The sequence below is a fragment of the Tinamus guttatus genome, unplaced genomic scaffold, assembly GCF_059628265.1.
Source record: "Tinamus guttatus ecotype Peru unplaced genomic scaffold, ASM5962826v1 Tinamus_guttatus_pri_ptg000525l, whole genome shotgun sequence".
NCBI lineage: Eukaryota > Metazoa > Chordata > Aves > Tinamiformes > Tinamidae > Tinamus > Tinamus guttatus.
Window position 1 is genome coordinate 1,463,960 of NW_028289059.1, and position 19,981 is coordinate 1,483,940.

Genomic DNA, 19,981 nt, shown 5'->3' on the forward strand with positions numbered 1-19,981 from the left:
AAGCTAAATAAGTATGGGAAGAACACAAGTAATAGGAAAATAGAAATTGGGCAGTTAACATCTGGACTTGAAGTTCATGTACTTGATACAGTATATTAATCATGTGCTAAAACCCCACAAACAAAAACCAAATCCCCATGGGAACATGTACAAATCTATAAGCGTATCAAACAATCTTTGTGTTTCTCTCTGCAAGGTTTATAGGACAACTAAACTTCTAATTTTTACAAAATGCAAAGAGGCTTTTAACACATTTATAATGTAGTTCTGCTTAATTAAAACAGAAACCAACAATTTAACTGTTCATATCCAATAATATTTGAGAAATCAGGTAGAATTCCTGTTTAGCTGAACCATACCTAGTTTGTGACACCGAGAGAGGCAATGAAGGCTCAATCCTGCAACCAGATCTGTGTGAACTGCTGACATGGCCTACACAAAGCTTCCCTAAATACAGAAATAACTGCAGAACAACAATTAAGCCCTCCTTTATATTTATTTTGAAACAAGTTTGGCACTGTTTGTATTTTTACATAGTAGTTATTACACTAACAATCCCATGCTCTTCAATTCACACATGTTAGCTGAGTTCTAAATGTGCAGAATTACACAGAGTTTTTTCCTGAAATCACCAATATAGCTACACTTCTGAAAAGCATCATGCTATTATCTTTCATCAGGTGGTTACATTTACAAATACAGCCATAATATGGAGTTAATTTGTAACTAAACATTTTTTTTTGTTTTTCACAGTTTTAAGCAGAGTATAACAACATTTAAATAGAATATTCAATATTTCCTCTTCTACGCTGCTATGCTTCCCTACCTGCATTTTCACTGGCAGATCTTCATCAGACTATATATCTTTATGCTGGTGCAACTGTAGTAGCACAGCCATAGATCACGTTCTGTCAGCATTTCCTTTATAAGCTACGTTCTTCAAGTTTGTTCCTTAGCCATAAAAAGTCATGGCAGCTTGAAACTTTGTGTAGAAATTCCTATACTACAAAAAAAAATTTAAAAGTATACCTCAATATACTTCAATTCATAGCTTCGACTGAATTTCTTTCAGTTATTTTTACAGGATGGCAAAGTAGGAGTTAAAACCAGCATTTTTAAAATCAGTATTTTTTGACCTGAAGGCACAGACTCCCAATAAATAGTTGGAAAAATAAAATCTGTTCAATATTTTAGTCTTGATCTTGCATTATTTACCAGCTACAAGATACAGAGTGGAATATTTTAATATCTAAATGTAGACACAGAAATCGACACAGAATACAAATACTACTCATTTGAGCACTAAACCTAGCAGCTAATTTCCAAGGTTTACCATTTCAGCTGCTTTAAAAATCTCAAAAAGATTGTTCTGTCTGACACAAGGGTATTGTTTGCTACGATATAGGAATGTGCACATTCAAAAAACATTGTCCAAATCCAGAAATAGTTTCTTTACTTCATTTAAAATGAGAAATATACACAAGGTTTCAGAATCATGTAAATTTTATAGTCAAGTCACAAATCTGAAAAAAGTTTCTTAAACGGAAACACTGACACAACCTTCACTATAGTATTGCAAACAGTAACGCTATTTTATAAATCTTAAATGATTTTTTAAAACAGGTGTGGAAGTGATTATTGTAAAAGAAGGGTTCAGTTATAAATATAGGACCTATATTACAAACAAAGCCCACTTGGTTGATTTGTTCGGGCCGTGAATTAGTTACAAGTAGTCAAATTTTGGAACTATCTTTCCCCTGGTATTTGTATATTTTTTTTCAACCTATTTTAGAGAATATTAGAATTCCTTGTGGCGAAGTTTGTTACAGAGGCTTCCTGATAATATCGGAACTCCACTAGAAAAGCTCATTTCTACATTTTTCATTTCTGGTTGTATTTACAATTTTATACTTTTTCAATCGGTGCAGGGGATGTTTTTCCACCCACATACAGAAAGAAATCTTAATAATCTCTCCCTGTCTGAAAATTCCAGCAAGGTAAAAGTTCTAATGGCAGATAAGGGAAAAGGTAGCAGTCCATTCCAACCAAAATGTTAGTATCAAAGGACTACTGATGTCAGTTTTATTTTTCATCTCTTCTATTGCAAGAGATTTGCAATGAGAATTTGCCCTTGTTTAATGGCCCTGCCAATTTCAAGCCCTGACTGTACATGTATTTGCTAACTGGAATCAGTGGCTACGAAGCGGCCAGCGTATCGTTAGTCACAATACAACAGTAAGGTTGTGAACATACCTGAGCAATGTTCAAGGTCTAGAGCATTGGAGGATGGGCAGGACAAGACAGGACAGAACAAAAATAAAGGAAGAAAAAAAGAAAAGACAAAACAGTGACTATGAGGCCAGCCTCAAGGAACCCCAAGTCAGACCAAGCCCTCCCCTTCCAAGTTAAAAAAAAAAAAAAAAAAAAAAGAAACAAAACAAACAAACAAAAACCAACACAAAATCCAGCTCTTCATTATTCAGGTATTACAACATGCCAATATAGCAACATATAACAATGTTTTGGAAGCTAACAATATAAACAACAACTATTTTCTTATTTTTTGAGATAACAGTCACCTACTGTCTGTCAAAGGTATACTTGAGGCTGGCCTTATAGGAAAAAAAAGCAATGCAAAAAAAAAAAATCATATTTTAAATCTCTACTTTTCAATTTAACATTGGTAAAGCAATATACAAATGATAGGAACAACAGTGTCCAATTAACCTGATATGATTTCATTAAAAAAAATAAAATAAAAAAAAAATCACCATCTGGACCTAAACTGTTTTGCTTAGTTAGCTATAGCAAAGAAAAGAGAAAAAGAATAGTGCAGATTCTATGCAGAATTAAATCACATGTTACAGCACAGTACAGTACCTGCTTATTCAGACCTAGCATATTGCAGACCATATCCCTTGAATACGGTTGTTCCAGCACATATCTCAACAAAGCAGTCTGTGGCTCAAACAGATCCTTCAAAAAATAAATAAAAAAGGCACACATACAAACATATATTGCCTCAACATTATGCTTAAAGCTACCATTTAACTGAATTAATACAAAAATGAGCGTGTTATCTCTGCAGATACGAATTGTCTGGTGGCAAAATCCTTTTGCTCTCCAGTACCCAAAAGAAAGGAGCAAGTAACCACACTGCTAAGTACTGGCAGATTTTATGAAGACCGAGTAGAGGGGAAGACCATCAAGAACTCAGTGGGAACCATGTAAGACAACTGAGGATGCATACAAGAGAGATCCATAAAGAAAACATAAGTAGCACAGAGAAAACAAGTGTGGAAGAACTAACTGCTCACTGCATCTTCTGATATGTTAATCGATTAAAAAAGGCCAGAATTTGAATCAAAACAAACAGAAGGAGCAGATTCCTTGTGAAACATGTACTGAGTTGTGGAACTGCTTATCAAAGGGACACTGAAGATCCTAAAAGTTTATGTGGACTCAAGAGGAGAAGGAACATATGTTTGGAAGAGGAATTCGCTGAGAGCTGCTAAACACACACACACAAAAAATCTGCCTCAAGAAACCCCAGCCTGGAAATGCTTGTAGACTGAGAATACCACATATGCCTTTATATATTTACACACTATCTTTACATTCTTGCTTAGAAATCAAGAGTACTGGGTATCAGATCCCAGACAAGGCGAATTTTTGTCCTGATCCTTTATGGTTCTTAAATTCTTTCACTAAATCACTATTTCACATTCCTAAGGTTTGATTTTAAATAGATTATATTTAAACGTGAATTACAAAGTAGGTTTTCCTACAGAATAACAAAGAGCACAGAAAAAAAGAAACTACCTTCCCAGTCTCCTCGCCTAGTCTAATTTCCAATCCATTCTCTGCACTCACTTGCTCCCCTACAAGCACATGTGCACAAACCACACACAGAATCTCTTGCTCTTCAGCACCCAGGCCAGCAATCACACCACGCACTGCTTTAAAGGTCCTCCATATACAGATTGAAAACATTTCTAATGCAGAGAAAACACCTAAATGCTCAATGTTAGCCTAATTGGAACAACAGGATATTCAAAACTGAAATGAGTTTATTTTCCCCTAATGATATAAAAGCTTTGTATTCACTAAATACAACTTAAGAAGCTTAATAAAACATACCTTATCATACGGTAAAAGACCTTTCAAAGGGAAGCGAAGGGTTGTAGGATCCAGCTTCCATGAGTTACACATGGCACCCGAGTTATTTACCACAGGGAGAAGACTACAGCGACCTACATGCAATGAAACATTGTAAATTCTAAAACAGTGAAATGGGCCTATTGTTTAAACATTTTATTTAAAAAGTAGGCTCAACTACTTTTATGCTTTCATTAAATTTCCTCTGATTTAAAAAGGAGTTTCAAGCTCTATTTTTCCCAACAGAAAGCTAACTTTTTATCTAATAAATTATAAAGCAAGGAATTAAATCTTTAATCTTCTCAATCTGAACAGGGGTGGTCTGGAGCCCCTAGTGCCCCAACAGGTAAGCATTAAAGTGTTGTTGTATTTTTTTTTTTTTAACTGAATCTCACTCTCGCTGTCAGTTCAACTTCCACAGCTTTTATTGTTCAAATTGGCAAAATTACTATCACATAGTACAAAGCAAAACTTATTTATATCTCCCCCTTAGTCAGCTCTTCACTGGCCACTCACACCTACAAGATTTATAAAAATTAATCTGTAATCCCCAAATTATACGGACAAAAGCTATAGTTTATTAAATAAAATAATAGTTACATGCTTGTGAAACATGAAATATGTTGGAGCGTTACAGATGAATTTACCCATTTAATGTCTGCATTAAAGAAGTTCAGTTACAATTAACCTTATTCAGAGCTAAGAAATAATACTGCACTCATCAAGCAACTTCATTTTCAAAATATACAGAAAATATTTTCATCCTTTTAAATAAAACAGCAGCCAACATCACAGTTTAAACATCCAAACTTCACTTCTTCAAATTTCTAATAAGAAATGAAGGGGAGCTTTTCTTTCATAGAAAAAGGCAGCCAGTACTCATCCTAGCTATGTGGTGCTCACCCAGACATCTGCAATGATAGGGATAAAGCTACATAGATGCAAAAGCTCCAGTGGAAAAGCAAAGTCAAAAAGATCCCATGACTGATATAGCACTGGATCTCTCTTAGCTTGAAATCCTCAAAAATGAAAACGCTGTACTTAAGCCTATCTTAGTTCAAAATTTAGTTCAATAAAAAACAAAAACAGAGGCCAGATTAGAAACTATATTGCCTTGCAGCAAGAAGTCTACTATCAGTTAAATAGTCAAAAATGATTCTGAACATCAATATGGCTTTTCCCCTCAAAAAAAGTCTGAAAGTAAATTGCCAAGAGGAAAGATATAGAATAGATCATAAGATCTAAATAATTTTGCTTAGATGAACATTTCCATCTCTTACCACAAATGGAATTTATTCTTGCTGTTGGTCTGAAGGTATCCACAAAATCCGACACTAAATTACCCAGCAACTGCATGAGAAAAAGAAAAAAAAGTTACATATATTTATTCAGGATAAGATGACCAAAAATAATTTATGCATTTTAACAAAACATATATGCAGGAAACTAGTTGTTTTGCCTATTTCAGAGGCTAAAACCACAAAAGGAAAAGTGTAACCCCATAAAGATGAGGAGAAAAAAAGCACTCTTCCAACTTTGTATCAAATGAGAGTCGATGTAACTGTTTCTCGTAAATGTACCGTATTATTTCAGTGCACACTATTCAGTAATGCCAGTTCTAGCTAGATACCAATTTCACAAAGTCCATTCTACAACTACATTTTTCAACTATATCTTGGCTCAAGGGTGGTCAGAGACAGTTTTCCCAATTAATTCCAGAGGATCGGGTTTTTATCTTTTGGAGATACCTGGTTATTTTAACAGAATACAAAGCCAAACCCGAATTCGCATTATGTTCTTAAGAAGACATCAACTGTTTTTGTTGCACTGAACTTAACAAATAAACAAATAACAAAACTTAAACAAATAAAAAGAGACCACTGGTCTGGAACTTGAAGTGGTTTCTTGTCTTGAAGCACAAAACAAGCATGATGCGCATTCCCAAATTTATTCAACAAAAACAACTCGGTTCTTCAAGAATTTTCAAAATCAGGCTAGCTGTACAAACTATGCTCTGAATTACAAGCAAGAACACAGGAAGCTGCTGCTGCAGTTATAACGAACCTATAAACTAAGGGTCTGGGCACAGGACTTTTTAAAAAATGTTATTTTTTAAATCATCATGTATATCTTTGCTTTGTGTGAAAGCCAGCTCCATATTATGTGATTTGAGATCATTATTACCCAGTGAGGAAGCTTTCCTTCAGGATATAGCTTCCTGATTTCTGTAACTGCAAAGTAGGCAGGTAACAAACACGCATTTCTTTCCAAAATGTAGGCTACCACCTAAAAACAGAAAAATGTATTAGCATAAAACACTTTAGAGAAAATAATCAAAAGCGTAGTCACCTTACTAGTCTGAATCAGTGTCATAAAAATAGGTATCAACAAGAATTAGAATATTTTTTCTTAAATTGTACTCAGATATTACATTAGATTATAAGGTATTTTTGATTACAGAAGTATAAGTTACATCATTTAATCCTCAGCCTGTTTAAGCCTTTCTAGAACTATACTTCTATGTCTGGTCACCAAATATTTAAAGCAACTCATGTTTTTATTGCCTAAGAAAATGGAGAGAAGTTAATTCTCAGCACTGATTTCATACAACACATCTTAACCAAGTCAAATGTGCGGTGTGAAAACCCTTTAAAGACTGCAGTGTTCTTCCATAAAACCCCCAAAGCTGCTTATTGTATAAGATTAAAGCACATTTACCAAAAAGAACTAGCGGAACACAAAGAATGAGCCTTCGTTGTTGGTCTGTACCAACTCTCAGAGGGGCATCTCAGTCTATCAGCAACTGGTGAATGTCAAAAGAAATTATGTCCATTTTTTCCCCCTAGAGCAATGTATGAAATTTAGATAGCTACCTCTCTGGCTGCTAAAAGCTGCTGTACAACAGCTGAGCTCACGGTGTTAGGAATTGTTAGGATTTTCTCCAGGATCACTTTCAACAGATCGCGCACACCCTGAAAATCACACAAAGCAAAACAAAAACAAACAAACGAAAAGATTATTTATGCCAAGAAAATTACACAATAAAAATTATTAGGCAATTTCACTCTCAGTGAAATAAGCTATGTGCCTCTAATCAGCTACAGGTCTCTAAGTGCCACCAGACAGACTGCTACTTAGATTGTGTTAATGACGATAAACCTTCTACAGAACCTTGCAAAGGCTCCAGAGCAAAAACTGCTGAACACTGATGTGCATCCAGAGGTATCCAACTTACAATGGCCAGCTGACTATGGCTAGTTCAGACTGCCCAAAGTATCATGTTGTATGTTAGTTTTTTGCTTTAACATGAGCACCTATACTAGGGAGTGCTCCACTGAGACACACGCGTGGCTTTCTACGGCTTCTGTTGCAATCTTAAGTCTGCAAAAGGCCCAGCTTTCAGGGCTAAATAGCAAAAAAGGCAGCACAGATGTGAGAATATGAGCCTTAATGCTTTATAGAATTCCTTTTCCAAGTATACCACTTATACATCTATATTAGGGTTATTTGGCTTGTAACTGAAATAGGGATGGAACACTACAAAGGCGAGAAAAGGAGTAGGAAAGGTTAGGCCTCTACAGGGTATTGTTTATTAAGGTAAAGCTCAGTTATGAAAAAGCATTAAGAACGGTTCCATTGCTTTTTTTTTTTTTTTTTCCCCTCTTTGATTATCAAAAAGCAGATTTTGGAGCACTGGAAATCGCCTACATAAAATAATAAAAACAAAGCCAGAAAAGTATGTGTCTTAACAGAAAGAAAAGAGTGGGAAGAAGATACCTTGTAGTCTACGCCTCCGATTATTTTCCGGACCAATTTAAATGTTAATGCCCATAACTGTGTCCTTTCCCATTCAAGTGTATCAGAATTTATCAGAGATTCACAAACCATCCTAGAAGAAGGATATAATGTGAGAATGACTGAAGAGCAATAACACTTGGTCTCCAGCAATACTTTTACAATGTCATCATAAAACAACTCCCCAGTATTTCGTTTCATTTACCACAGATGGACTAATTCCCCCTTCACTTACCTGGGTGGCAACAGTCCAGTTTCTACTGCCATTGCTAAACAATCATACAGAAAAGAAATTCTTTTAGGACTGTGCTGGCTGTGAATAAATCTCACAATCCACTGGACACACTGTTCATGGGATTCCTGAAAAAAAAAATGCAAGAGAAAAATAATAGACTTGCAGGCAGTGAAACAAACACTAAAACATCATATACTGACCTACTATGAAGAAAGGAAGCTGACATAGAGTAACAATTCAAGATTTAGGATATGAGGAGTCCAACTCCCTAACAACCAGTTTTCCATAAATCTTTTGATTCTATTTTGATAGGGCATCTTAAACAATTCCTTCTGAAGTCACACCTCAAACTGAAATACTGATTTCTAGAGTCAGTTTTTTTTTTTTTAATTTAAACTATCCACCACAGATAAATTTATTCTGTATTATTCTTCCCTTTTCACAGTTACAATCTATGTGCTAGAAATGAAGATTACAGTGTCTCAAACTACAAGAAGAACGACTAGAGAGATCTAATTTTTGGAAGGTAAATTTTACATATAAGTATTGATTTTCATTAACTATATCCGTTTTCAACATTCACCTCTAACCAAAATCCTAAAAACAAAAAGCAAACAAAAAACCCTTTCATTTCAAATTACAACTTGATTTCCATTTTTTTATCAGCACTGTACACAAACCTTTGCTACGCAGCTACATATTCCTATTAAAGTCAAAAAAATGATCTTTTTTTCTTGCAAAGTCTTTCTATACGCTTTCTCATGCCATGTATGACATCGGATTCTGACTGCCTGGAAATACAGTCGGTTAAGTGTCTGTCTACTAGACAAGCTGCAAGTAAATACACACAAAACAAATTAAATGGTAACCTGGGAAAGACTGCTCCAGAACTGTCTAAAAGCGCCCAGGCAGCTGATCAGTTTGGTTCTCTCATCTTCAGGAGTGTCCATAAACATACTGGTTTAAATAAGAACATTATTTATTAGCAGTACACCAATGAAAGAAGACATGTAGAAAATACAATTCTTCAAAAAAAAAAAAAATGCAGCATGCCCCCAAAACTGGCATTATACTCACCCAGGAAAAGCTTCCTCAATTACTTCTGTTTTCTATAAGGAAAAAAAAAAAAAAAAAAAAAAAAACGAGTAAGAACATTGAGAAAAGATTTGGTGGGAGTGCTAAACCACCATGATAAAGTACTACAGTTACAGACTGCTATCAGAAGGCCTTCAGACAGATACATCTTTTTGTAAAGTCTGACTCTTCAGAAGTCAAGATTACTTCACTTTATATAACATTTTGGGATTCTATAACGAAGGCTTTTCTTTTGAAATACTTTTCTTTTGAACACTTGGAGATAATTTACATTCTGATGGTGAAGAAATTATTCTATTCTGTCTTTTCTTTCATATCTTAAATAATGAATGCTATCCTGAATCATATCCTAATCTCAATCCTATTAAGTTTTCCATCCCAGTTATAATCTGTAATATTAGGTTATGTAAATCTTTATGCAGAGTTGCTTCCCCTTCTGAGTTTAGATCCATTGTTTTTTTAATTTCTATTTAATGAACACATGGTCATTCGCTGCAAGAAAACCTACATATGAACACCTAGTCTACCTCTTCTATAAACATTCATTTTTATGTGCTATTTTGCAGAAAAGTTTCTTCACCATTATTCTAATTTATCAGCAGTTCCCTGTAGTGTTTTTTCCTTTAACGCCTTTTGTACTATACTCAGATGCGCAGTCTGTAACCGACACATTTTCACTATTATTTTATCACCTGCTGTTTCCTCCAGTGTATTTCCTTTCCAGCAATTCTTCTCAGTTGTAAAACCTTGCACTGACTGCCTCAGCTACTTACAGCTTTCTCAACAAGCAAAAGAGAATGCAATACTTGTTTGTCTGCATAGAAACTTAACTGAGTTTCATTACTGCCTGCAAAGTTGGCAGTAACAGCAGTGAAAGTGACAACTTGCTGCCTTCTCAGTTACCGCCTCAGAAAAGCCCAGAGACAGAGGTGCTCAGCACTGTCAATCGTCACATTCAGATCCATCAGTTAATCACTTTACATGACCAAGGCAATCACTGTAATCCCAAAACCAGAAAAGTCCCACGAGTCTCTCCAAGTTAGTTAGGGGCTTTTTTTTTTTTTTTTTTTCGGTTGGTGTGACACAGTAATTTTAAGCAAATAACACAGCTCAAAAACTGATAGTAACAAACCTGTCACTGCCAAATCACAGCACCTGAAAACAAGGTCTGAATGACTGCCAAAAATCAGGCATGGACAACTGAATATTATAAACTGCACGATGCCCATTTCTATACGGAACAGAAACACAGCCCATACACAAAGCGCGAGGCAGAAACATAATCTTTCACCTATGGAAAATAACCTTTCGGCTGCACTATCATCTATGAGGCTTCCCTAGGAGGCCTAGGCACATTTCTGCTCCGCTACAGCCAGTTCCAGCAGCCCCTCCCGCCTCAGCCCACCCGATCCTCCTGCTCGGCTCCTAAAGACCCTCTTACACCCCGCTCGTTTCACGGCAAACGCTGCAAATCGCGGTCTCCCCGCTGCACCGGCCCGGGGCCCGCGCAGCCTCCAGCGCCACCGGGGACGGGGGAAGTCTCCGCTCCGCGGCGGACTCACCACCACCTCCTCGAAGATGCTCTGCAGCTGCGTCTCCATGGGCACCATGGGGATCGCCATGGCGCTACCCGAGCGGGCCGGGCCGGGCCGGGCGGCAGAGCCCGGGGCCGCGGCCTGTCAGGCGGGACGGCGGCGCGGCCTCCCCCCCGCGCGCCGGAAGCTCCGCGCCCCAAGCCGCCTCCGGAAACGGACCCCTCACCTGGGCGGGGCCGAGCGCCGCCGCTTCCTGCCGGCGCCGGGGCGGCCGTTGGGGGCGCGGCGATTGGGGGCGGCCGTTGGGGGCGCGGCCTTTGGGGGCAGCCCTTGGGGGCGCGGCTGTTGGGGGCGCCGCGGGCGTCGTCCCGGGGCCAGGCCTCGGCGCGGGTGCTGAGGGCAAGGCCGGTGCTTAGCCGGGATTATTCCTTCCCGTAAAAACAAGTTAGAAAGAAAAAACTGAAAATGCATTAATTTGAAAGTGGAGACATGTATATTTGTACTATTTTCTTCTTTTTTTAAAAAAAAAATACAGCAAATCAACGTAACTTTGAAATCTTGTGGCTCTCCGTCATTGTATTTTCTGACCTCTCTGCCTATGGCTATTTGACTATTGGACAACATGCTTTCCTGAAACAGCACTCAACCCAAATTCAGCTAGTGTTGGTAACTTGGAACACAGGCTTAAGCCTACAGCAGAACGATCAAGCTGATGTTCCCCAATCCCAGCTGGTACTTGAAGGCTTCGAGCAACAAGAAATTAAAATGTCCGGGTCTGAACTGAGTAGAAAATAACAGGATGTACCCACAGAAGAAAGCCTCACACTAAATTGGATAAATTATTTGTTCTAAATGTAAACATATTTTGTATAACCAGGCCTAGAAGAATAGATAATGTAAGCACTGAGATAAGTAGTTTTTAAAAATAAAAAAAATGAGAAAATTATGATATAAGGGGTACCAGGAATCAAGGAGCTAGCAGAGGTGCATAGCCAGTGGGAATATACAGAATTGAGTCAATCAGTGCATTATTGTCTGTACTATGAAATACCAGGTTGGGAAACAAATAATAAAGGCCTGTATAATAATATAATATTTGTCTACATATATTTGTAATGAATGATTATTGGAAACACAGGATTTAGCTGAAGGTCCATTTGCACTTCTTTGTATCACTTTTATAATTGGGTTGACAGCTGGCTTTAACAGAAAAACATTTATTCTGGTAAAAACTACCTCTTCTTGTAGCCGTTGTGTGCTTATTTAAAGGGTGTTACAATGAGACTTGACATGCACTTGGATGTCGCCGCAACTTTTAAGTCCTAGCACTTGCTCACACTGGACTAACTGGATCAGTATTTATCAAAATAGCAACATCAAAACAGTTTATGCTCTAATTCTGTGCCAAACATTATCTGTTCCCAAAAATGACTCATAAGCGAACTGGTGCCCAAGAGATGTTGTTTTATGCATTGTTACTATGCATTGTTACCAGTCTACTATTGTTACTTTGCTCTGCCTTGATACTAGGTCACACTCTCAGACTACCACCATTTCTCACCATGCCTTAGGCTCCAAACCTTGACCTAACCCTAATATATGTCCAAGCCACAATGTGGCTATAACTTTGTGCCTAATACAACATTATCTTGGTTCGAAATCATTAGCTTACATTAACTGTAAACTGGACTTGCTACACCAGGCCAGTTGTAACGGGTTACCTTGATCAAACAGAATTGGTCTAAACTTAACCAGAGTCAACAACTTGGCCCAATTACTATCTCAGATTTTTTAAACTAGGCCACATGATCATCTCACTCCTGTCCTCCATAAAGCACCACCAGTGATTTATCTAATAACCCCCCATCTAAGCCAGTCGCATGTTAATGAAATTGGCTAGCATGTGCTCCTGTCTTTGGCCAAGTATCTGGTCACTGAGACAGGGCTGAGGCCCTGAAATACCGCAGCAGGTCACACCTAAGGAATCTGTCTTGAGGCAACCGAATATCAAAGAGGAGAAACTCTAGAGATCTTAAACACTGAGATTACGCTTAAGTGTCTCTGCCAAGCACGGGCAAACTGTGCTTATTGGATAACTTTAGGCCCTAAGCCTGACCAAACAAGGAAGAAAAACTTGTGCGTGAGAAAGAAATGACACTCTTAATCCAGAGACAAAAAAAGAAAACACACCTTTCAAAATGACTCTAAAAAAAAAGAACAAACAGTCTGATAAGTGACGTTATACAATTGCTGTACAGGTATAACAAGCAAGTTATTCATCCATTCCAACTACTGAATCGGCCTTTAATGTAAAGATTCCTATGGCTAATATTGCCCTTGAACTGGTCCAAGATAAAGCTATTTACCAAAAGGAATGGTGAGGAAAAAGAAATACCTTTTTAGTATTGCTTTTTGCAGATAATTCATTTTTTCAACAACCAACACGTAATTTTTGGCATTTAACTCAAATTTCATTATTTTGTTATCAATTTTACCTTTTGTATTAAGAAAAGTAATCCGTAAGCAACCGTAAAACGCATTGGTATTTTTCATAACATCAGATATGGCTGTTTGGCATTTTTTTGATATGAAACCACCTCATCTTTTACTCCCAAGATCTCTGCATTTGAAATGTAAGCTTCTGAGTTTTCTTTTGATTGTAACCAATGCAAAATAGTTTTTCACTAAGTATCTTCTGTAAAACAGGATACCCAACTGTTTGAGTATCGCTAGAACACATCTATATAGATGATACTTTCTTTTTAAGGACTGTGTTGTATCCTACACATACTTAAAACATTAAATGAAAACAGCAGATAACTCTCAGGTAAAATTGTGCAGGTTAGGTTCTTAGTAAAATTGCCATAGTTTCCTGGGAGTTAAGTTGTATGTTCCAGAAACCAAACATGGAAATTTCATCTGCTGTTTTATGATACCGTACTCCACTGTTGTGGAGTGTGAGATGTATGAAGCTTTTAAGCCACAATTTTTGCTGAAATAAAATAATTTGGCCTTCAAGATAATTTGGGAAAGATGAAGAGAGCATATGAGGACCGTCTAGTTCCTGATGGTCTTCAAACACTTCCAGATGCTCTCATTTATGTATAGTAGCTTAAAACAGTAATTATAGTGAAAATTGAAACTCAGGGTTGTGCTAGGTGTATCTCCTTGTTTCCTCAAAGATTAAGAGATTAGCAAATATATGACAGGGATGCTCTGCCCATGTTCTTCATAGTTTTCCTATTTCTAGGTGTGCCAAGGAATTGATCACTGCCATTCAGACTGTAGGGAAACGTTAACTGTTCATTTGTACCTCTATTTGTATGGGTTGCTAGACTGTACACAGAGCGGTCACTTAAACTAACCATTCAGAAACTGAAAAAAAAAAAAACAATGTATGATTCATAATTCTTCCCTTCTTCTGAGTGTGCTGTTTTCTTTGCTCTTAAAGATTATTTTGTGGATTGCTTTTTTGTTTGTTTGTTTGTTTGTTTGGTGTGAACTATCTTTTGGCATGGCTGGAAAAAAGGAAAGTATTATTAAACATGTGTGATCCCTGGAATCTTTAATCAGGGAAAAGTCTAGAGTCTTAGTCATGTTCATGAGGTTTTATATAAGAATGTTCCGAGAGTAGAGTGCTAATTAGATAAGAGCAATAAAATTAAATACATGGCATCAAATCATGTTCCATTTGCTAAATTATTTTATTTACGTGCAGTAGGAACAGAAATGTTCCTAGGTGCTTACAGAGACAATTTGTGCTCTCAAAGGTAAAATTTGCTCTTATTATAAATTTATTTTAGATCACAACTCATATGGTGCTCAAGTCCAGAATCAGATCAACATGTGAATACATCTGCTCTCAATTTATGTTGAAAGTTGTGAAACTTGGTAACCGTAGGCTATGAGAATATGTTTTCATAACAAACAACGCCCCCCCCCCCATTAATACTCAATTGAAAGACAAAGCCATTTCAAAATTTACTTAAACAAAAACTTTTTTTTTTCCTCCATTTTTAGTGAACTTCAATTAGTGTTGACTTTTTTATGGAACACATCTATCACTCCCTGGTTGTCTATCACTCGTGCTCAAAGAAGTACACTGTAAGGATGGATTGAAACAAAAGGCGAAAAATCCTCCGGGGCTAAAAATCAGAAGGGTGCTCAAAACATTGGCATGGCAATGATGGAGAGCAGGAGATAAGAAACCATCTACTTAGGTATTTGTTTCGTTAACACTTTCTTTGAAGATTGCAAATAACATGCTGAATGACAAGCTTTTAACCAAAGAGTTTCATGTATGCTTTTCTGCATTTCATTGCTTAGCAGCAATTATTTCTAATCTCTCGTTAGAGTTTATCTAATACCGCCCTTATCTTGAATTTGGCAAGCGGCAATCTAAACACAGTTTCCCCTGCGCTCTGAGAGGCTTTCCAGCCTTTGACCTCGCGGAGGAATTTTCCTCATACTCTGTCCTCCTGCAGATCTATCCCTTAAAAGCTGTGATCTCACTGGAGGCCGGCGAGCAAAGTGCACGCTGCGCACTGGAGCGGGCGCCGAAGCCGCGGAGGAGGCGCGGGAGCCGCGCGAGCACCGCGGCGGCGAGATGCCCTCTTACCCTGAAATCGCCATGCGGGAGAGCGGCCACTGGGATGAGGTGACTTTACAGCCAGGAGACTATGTCAAGAAAAAAACGCTCCAGAAATACAAGATCATCTGCATCGTGAGTAGGGGCTGCTCAGGGCTGGTCTGCTCCTTTATCCTTGCGGGATTCCGGGCACTTGTTAAGCCTCTGTCATCCGTACAGCAGCCCTTACCAGTTTTGTTATTAATAGCATGGGACATAGGCAGGATGGTTTAGGGACTGACCCTTTAAGTTTGTCAGTGTAGATGCACTAGCTTCACTGACAGGTTTCTGAAATTCTTGTGCTTGTCCAGCCATTTCAACACTGTCAAAAGTGCTGCTTTTTCTTTCTTTTTTCTTTCTTTTTTTTTTTTTCCTGGCACTGAACTCCACTTTTGTTTCACTGTGATAAATTGACAGAGAGAGTACTTCAAATATTTATTTTATACATTTGTTTAAAACCAAGAAAACAAGACCAGTTATTTCTGTGGCTAAAGGAGCCCCAATTCTTTTTTTAATATGTTTTTTAATTTATTTTATTTATTTTTTTGTCTTGAGCGTTGTCATTTGTCAGCAAAACAGAGTATGTAAAAAACACTCAGGCGTCAGTGAAAAGTACTCAGGCAGCAAGATATGGAAAAGACTAGTAATAGGATTGTTTGTCAGCGCAACTTCTGGCATCAGCTTTTTCCTGCCTTTACCAGTTCTATTAAAGTCATACCTTGGAAATAATGGTGTAGTTTTTTGTTATGTTTTTAAATCCTTCTGCATAGATAGTACCCATCTTCAGGCTTATTTTTGTGCTCACAAATATTTAAAAAGAAATATGCGTATATATATGTAGGTACACACACACACACATATGTATACACACATACAAATGTTGAATAGTGTCTTGGAACTATGAATTGGAATTTAGAGAAATAGAGAAAATACTGATTTTGGAAAAACTAAAAAATTAATTTTAAAAACAGACTTGTGAAAAATTAGGGCAGGACTTTTTATCACTATGTCATCAGAACAATTTCATATAGTACAACAGATATTTTTCCTTAAGTCTTTAGGAAAAAAAAATAAATCTTGAGAAACTGTGAGCAAAAATCAGAATTATGGAGGCAACTTTCAAGAAGGACTTGAAAGAAGAGTAAGAAGTTTAAGTAACTTGAAACATTCATCCTTACAACTCCAATAGTTTTCACACACTTGCTGGCACAAAAAAGCCTGTAATATCAGTGCTGGATGTTTCAACTATTAGTATTCTATACCATTTATCCACTTTTTTTTTTTTTTGACAAGCTACATGCATAAAGTGTTTCCTAGGCCACTTTTTTTTTATTATTTTTTCCTGATAATTTAGCAGGAGACTTATGTTTTTAGTGAATATTCACATCACATGAGAGGGTCTCCAGAGGACAGAGAATACTCTTAAGCAACAGCTTTTTTTTTTCTTTTTTTGCCCGAATAAGAAGCTATGGTTCTGAATTCAGACAGAAAGTCACCAGTCCCTTCAAGTTACGGATGAATGTCCCCAAATCGAGGGCTTTTGTGGAAGTGCTATAACAAAGAGTAGTACTTCATCAGTATATGTTATACATGACTTAATTTTTACTTCAGTGCCTGGATGCCGTGCAGTAGTAGGAATGTTTGGCTGCCATAACGGCTATATGTTAAATCCAGTATAATTCCTTTATTTCAATTGCACGTGCAAGTTTTAAGGAAACTGGAGGATAAACTGTAGTGAAGTTTAAGACAAAGACTGCGTGCTGTGGTGACAGGCAGAACTGGCATTCAGGAGGACAGAAACGGCAGCACTTCTCCAGTGACATTAACACCCTGTTAAAGCTTCTGCAGAGGAAGGGTGGCAGGCGGCTTGGCCAGGTGGGACTCCTGTTTCTCAGCTCTTTCTGACTGGGCGTAAGGTTAAACTGCTGCCTCCACACCTGCAGTCTGCAGACTTCACGCTGTCGGGAATTCCTTCCAACTCACGTGTTCCAGCTCCATCCCTCTTCCCACCCTGTTCTCCCGCAGTCCCAGCGTGGAGCCGCTCCGTGGTTGAGTTGCACACATGCAGCTCCCACAGTGCAGGAGGACGGTGTCCTAGGACAGGGCGAGCAGTAAATGAGAACATCGGGTGCTGTTGTGAGCAGGGCGGGCAAAAGGAGCAGAGTAGCATGCGTTCGGTTGGTTTTACGAAGTTTCCTCAGCTCCTTCTTATCGCTGTTGTGGCAGGTAAGTGGCTCCATTACGGCACCGCAGAGCAGGCGGGTCAGCTGCTCTTTCTCTGCGGGCTACTCCTCTGCCCTGTTTTCCCTGGATTGTTGCCCCATGCTCGTGCTGTGCTGCAGTGATCTGTGGCAGTTGGCGTAGAGGGAACCCACCGTTGGGTGGCTTATAAGGTCTACAGGCCATAAAAAACATCATGTAGTTTACTTTTCTTATGGTCTCTCCCTGGGCTGTGTATCTCTCTCTCATTTCTTTTAACATCCCTTAATGCAATGAGTTAATCTTTAGGAGAAAATGATATGTGGATGAAAATTTGATCAAGAAATTCACTCTATGCAAATGAGTCTCTTAGGACATCCCCATGGCATTTCAGGACGCTGTGTTCGGGAAATGACTTGTGTCACAGCCTGGTTCTAGAAAGCAAAGGAAGCTAAATTTAAGGGTTTGGATTTGAGAAAGGCACGTTCTTCTGTTTACTCAGATTAAGTATTTGCACAACAGGTGAATAAGTAATTGCTTCCTCCTATCTTTTCCTCAGTAAACACTGCCCTGATAACTACATGGACTAGCCATAGATTAAAAGGAGAATATTTAGGTGTTGGCTTATAGCCAGTTCACAAGATTACTACTTTTAAGCCTCTCCTATCTTTAGGCTCAGAGTGTCTCCAGTGTTTTAAAGATGGCGATGTTCATAGAGATAATAGTCAATTAATTTCTATTAAAGGCAACACAGCTTATCACAGTTACGATCTTAAATTTTTGTGTGTCTCTGTGACAGGTGCTGCTAGTTGCTTTGGTGGTTATGTCCCTGGGACTAGGTCTTGGACTGGGACTTAAACATGGAGACCAAGAGCAAGGTATGTTTATGATACTTTCAGTATAAATTTCACTTCAGCTAGATCTAGCAAAAACCTTCAGCAGAGGCTGCTTTATAACTTAACCATCAGTTTTGTGAAAACTAAAGATTCATGTATTTTTCAAACTGGATTGCATAAAATCTGTACACTCACAGTCTATATGTGAGAAAGTTATCCTAAAACACTGAATGCCTTGTTTCCAAAAGTGTTAAAGCTACTTCACAAAAGCTTTAGAAATTTTATCATAATAATGTTATTAGAAAATTCAAGATAGGGGTTATTTTATTCTATATAATAAGTTGTAATTATAGAAGCTTGTACTTTTTAGAAAACTTGCCACTGGACCATTCCCAAGACTTACACTTTGGGTGTGTCTGCCACAGTTCAGGCAGTTAGTGTTAAAACTGATTATGAGTTTTCTGTCAAAACTTCAATTCCTGTAAAGCTATGGTAAAAAATGGATAATGCTTTTACGTGGTGGAATGTAGGGTTTCTGTTTGTTTGTTTGTTTGTTTGCTTCTTTTCAATTAGAGAACATAAAATAGAGTGCTGATGCCAAGGGCTGATCCAAATAGGATCAGAACAGGCAAAAATATCATTTGGTGAATTAAATAAAAACACTTCCTTTTGAATCAGGACAGTAATAATTTGATACTGGAGTTAGGCAGAGTCTCTTTCCCAACAAACTCATGATGAACTTGTTTAGCTACTCTGTTATTCAGTTCTTAATTCCTTCTGAGATCTTTCAGTACTGTGGACTAGTAGGCAGCATTCAATCTACCTGATTTTTTTTAATGACCCTGTATTACAAGTATTGCAAGTATGCAAAAGTATAGATATATGCAGCTTCAGTCTTCACAGACTTTCACTGAAAGAACTTGGTGACAGTTACGGCAAGTGAATGGAAGTGTAAGATGGCACCAGATCTAATGCTAACGTTTTGGTGCATCTGACTGCAAATTTCCAGATCACTCCTAAATAGGGACTGACTAACCTTCTTTGCTTCTTTACTCATCAGATCTATTTGTGAAAGGTGAAGTAGCAATACACAGTATTACACCATGGAGTGGGAGGGGAAACCTTGACTGTGAGCAACAGGCTCTGGTGCATATTGTGTTTGTTGGGCAGTATTGGCTATCAAGAGTAAAGGGAGTTAAGGTTTTGGGAAGCCTCCCGGGGTCTCAAATTATTGCAAGAAAGGCTGTGTTGAGGTGGAGGGGAGCCTATGATTCTGTACTTTTATGAAGAGCACAATTAGAGAATGCATTTGAGATCACTGTGGTAATACACTGAATTCTGTTCAGCAAAATTAAGATAAGCGTACTAAATTTCATGATGGCTCCTATATTTGCACTGATTATTCAAGATAAAGCTTACAAAATACTAAAATCCGTGCACATTTTGTTGATACTGTAAATTTTGCAGTTGTAATTTGTATTTGTGAATAATATTGAAAAAT

The 19,981-nt window shown here is 37.8% G+C and overlaps 2 protein-coding genes across 4 annotated transcripts in view; one reads left to right on the forward strand and one right to left on the reverse strand.

Annotated features, from left to right (window-relative positions):
* The window catches only part of MED23 (mediator complex subunit 23), a 33,091-nt gene extending 22,178 nt beyond the window's left edge, over positions 1 to 10,913 (reverse strand). Inside the window, exons 1-11 of one of the 3 annotated variants that reach the window (XM_088533866.1) lie at positions 10,846 to 10,913; positions 9,266 to 9,297; positions 9,058 to 9,145; positions 8,189 to 8,313; positions 7,936 to 8,047; positions 7,032 to 7,130; positions 6,343 to 6,444; positions 5,439 to 5,508; positions 4,141 to 4,253; positions 2,881 to 2,976; positions 2,254 to 2,271 (exon numbers count right to left, since the gene is read on the reverse strand). In XM_088533866.1, coding sequence (XP_088389992.1) covers positions 2,254 to 2,271; positions 2,881 to 2,976; positions 4,141 to 4,253; positions 5,439 to 5,508; positions 6,343 to 6,444; positions 7,032 to 7,130; positions 7,936 to 8,047; positions 8,189 to 8,313; positions 9,058 to 9,145; positions 9,266 to 9,297; positions 10,846 to 10,905 — 915 coding nt within the window. In that variant the 5' untranslated portion in view covers positions 10,906 to 10,913. Of the gene's footprint in view, positions 1 to 2,253; positions 2,272 to 2,880; positions 2,977 to 4,140; positions 4,254 to 5,438; positions 5,509 to 6,342; positions 6,445 to 7,031; positions 7,131 to 7,935; positions 8,048 to 8,188; positions 8,314 to 9,057; positions 9,146 to 9,265; positions 9,298 to 10,845 lie in introns of those variants that run through there. The other 2 variants (XM_088533864.1, XM_088533865.1) reach the window with 2 other exon arrangements.
* Positions 10,914 to 13,851: 2,938 nt separating this feature from the next.
* Positions 13,852 to 19,981, forward strand: part of ENPP3 (ectonucleotide pyrophosphatase/phosphodiesterase 3) — a 38,929-nt gene continuing 32,799 nt past the window's right edge. Inside the window, 5 exon segments of the mRNA XM_088533863.1 lie at positions 13,852 to 13,920; positions 14,622 to 14,715; positions 15,303 to 15,541; positions 17,389 to 17,622; positions 18,390 to 18,522. Of these exon segments, the coding sequence (XP_088389989.1) occupies positions 13,852 to 13,920; positions 14,622 to 14,715; positions 15,303 to 15,541; positions 17,389 to 17,622; positions 18,390 to 18,522 (769 nt within the window).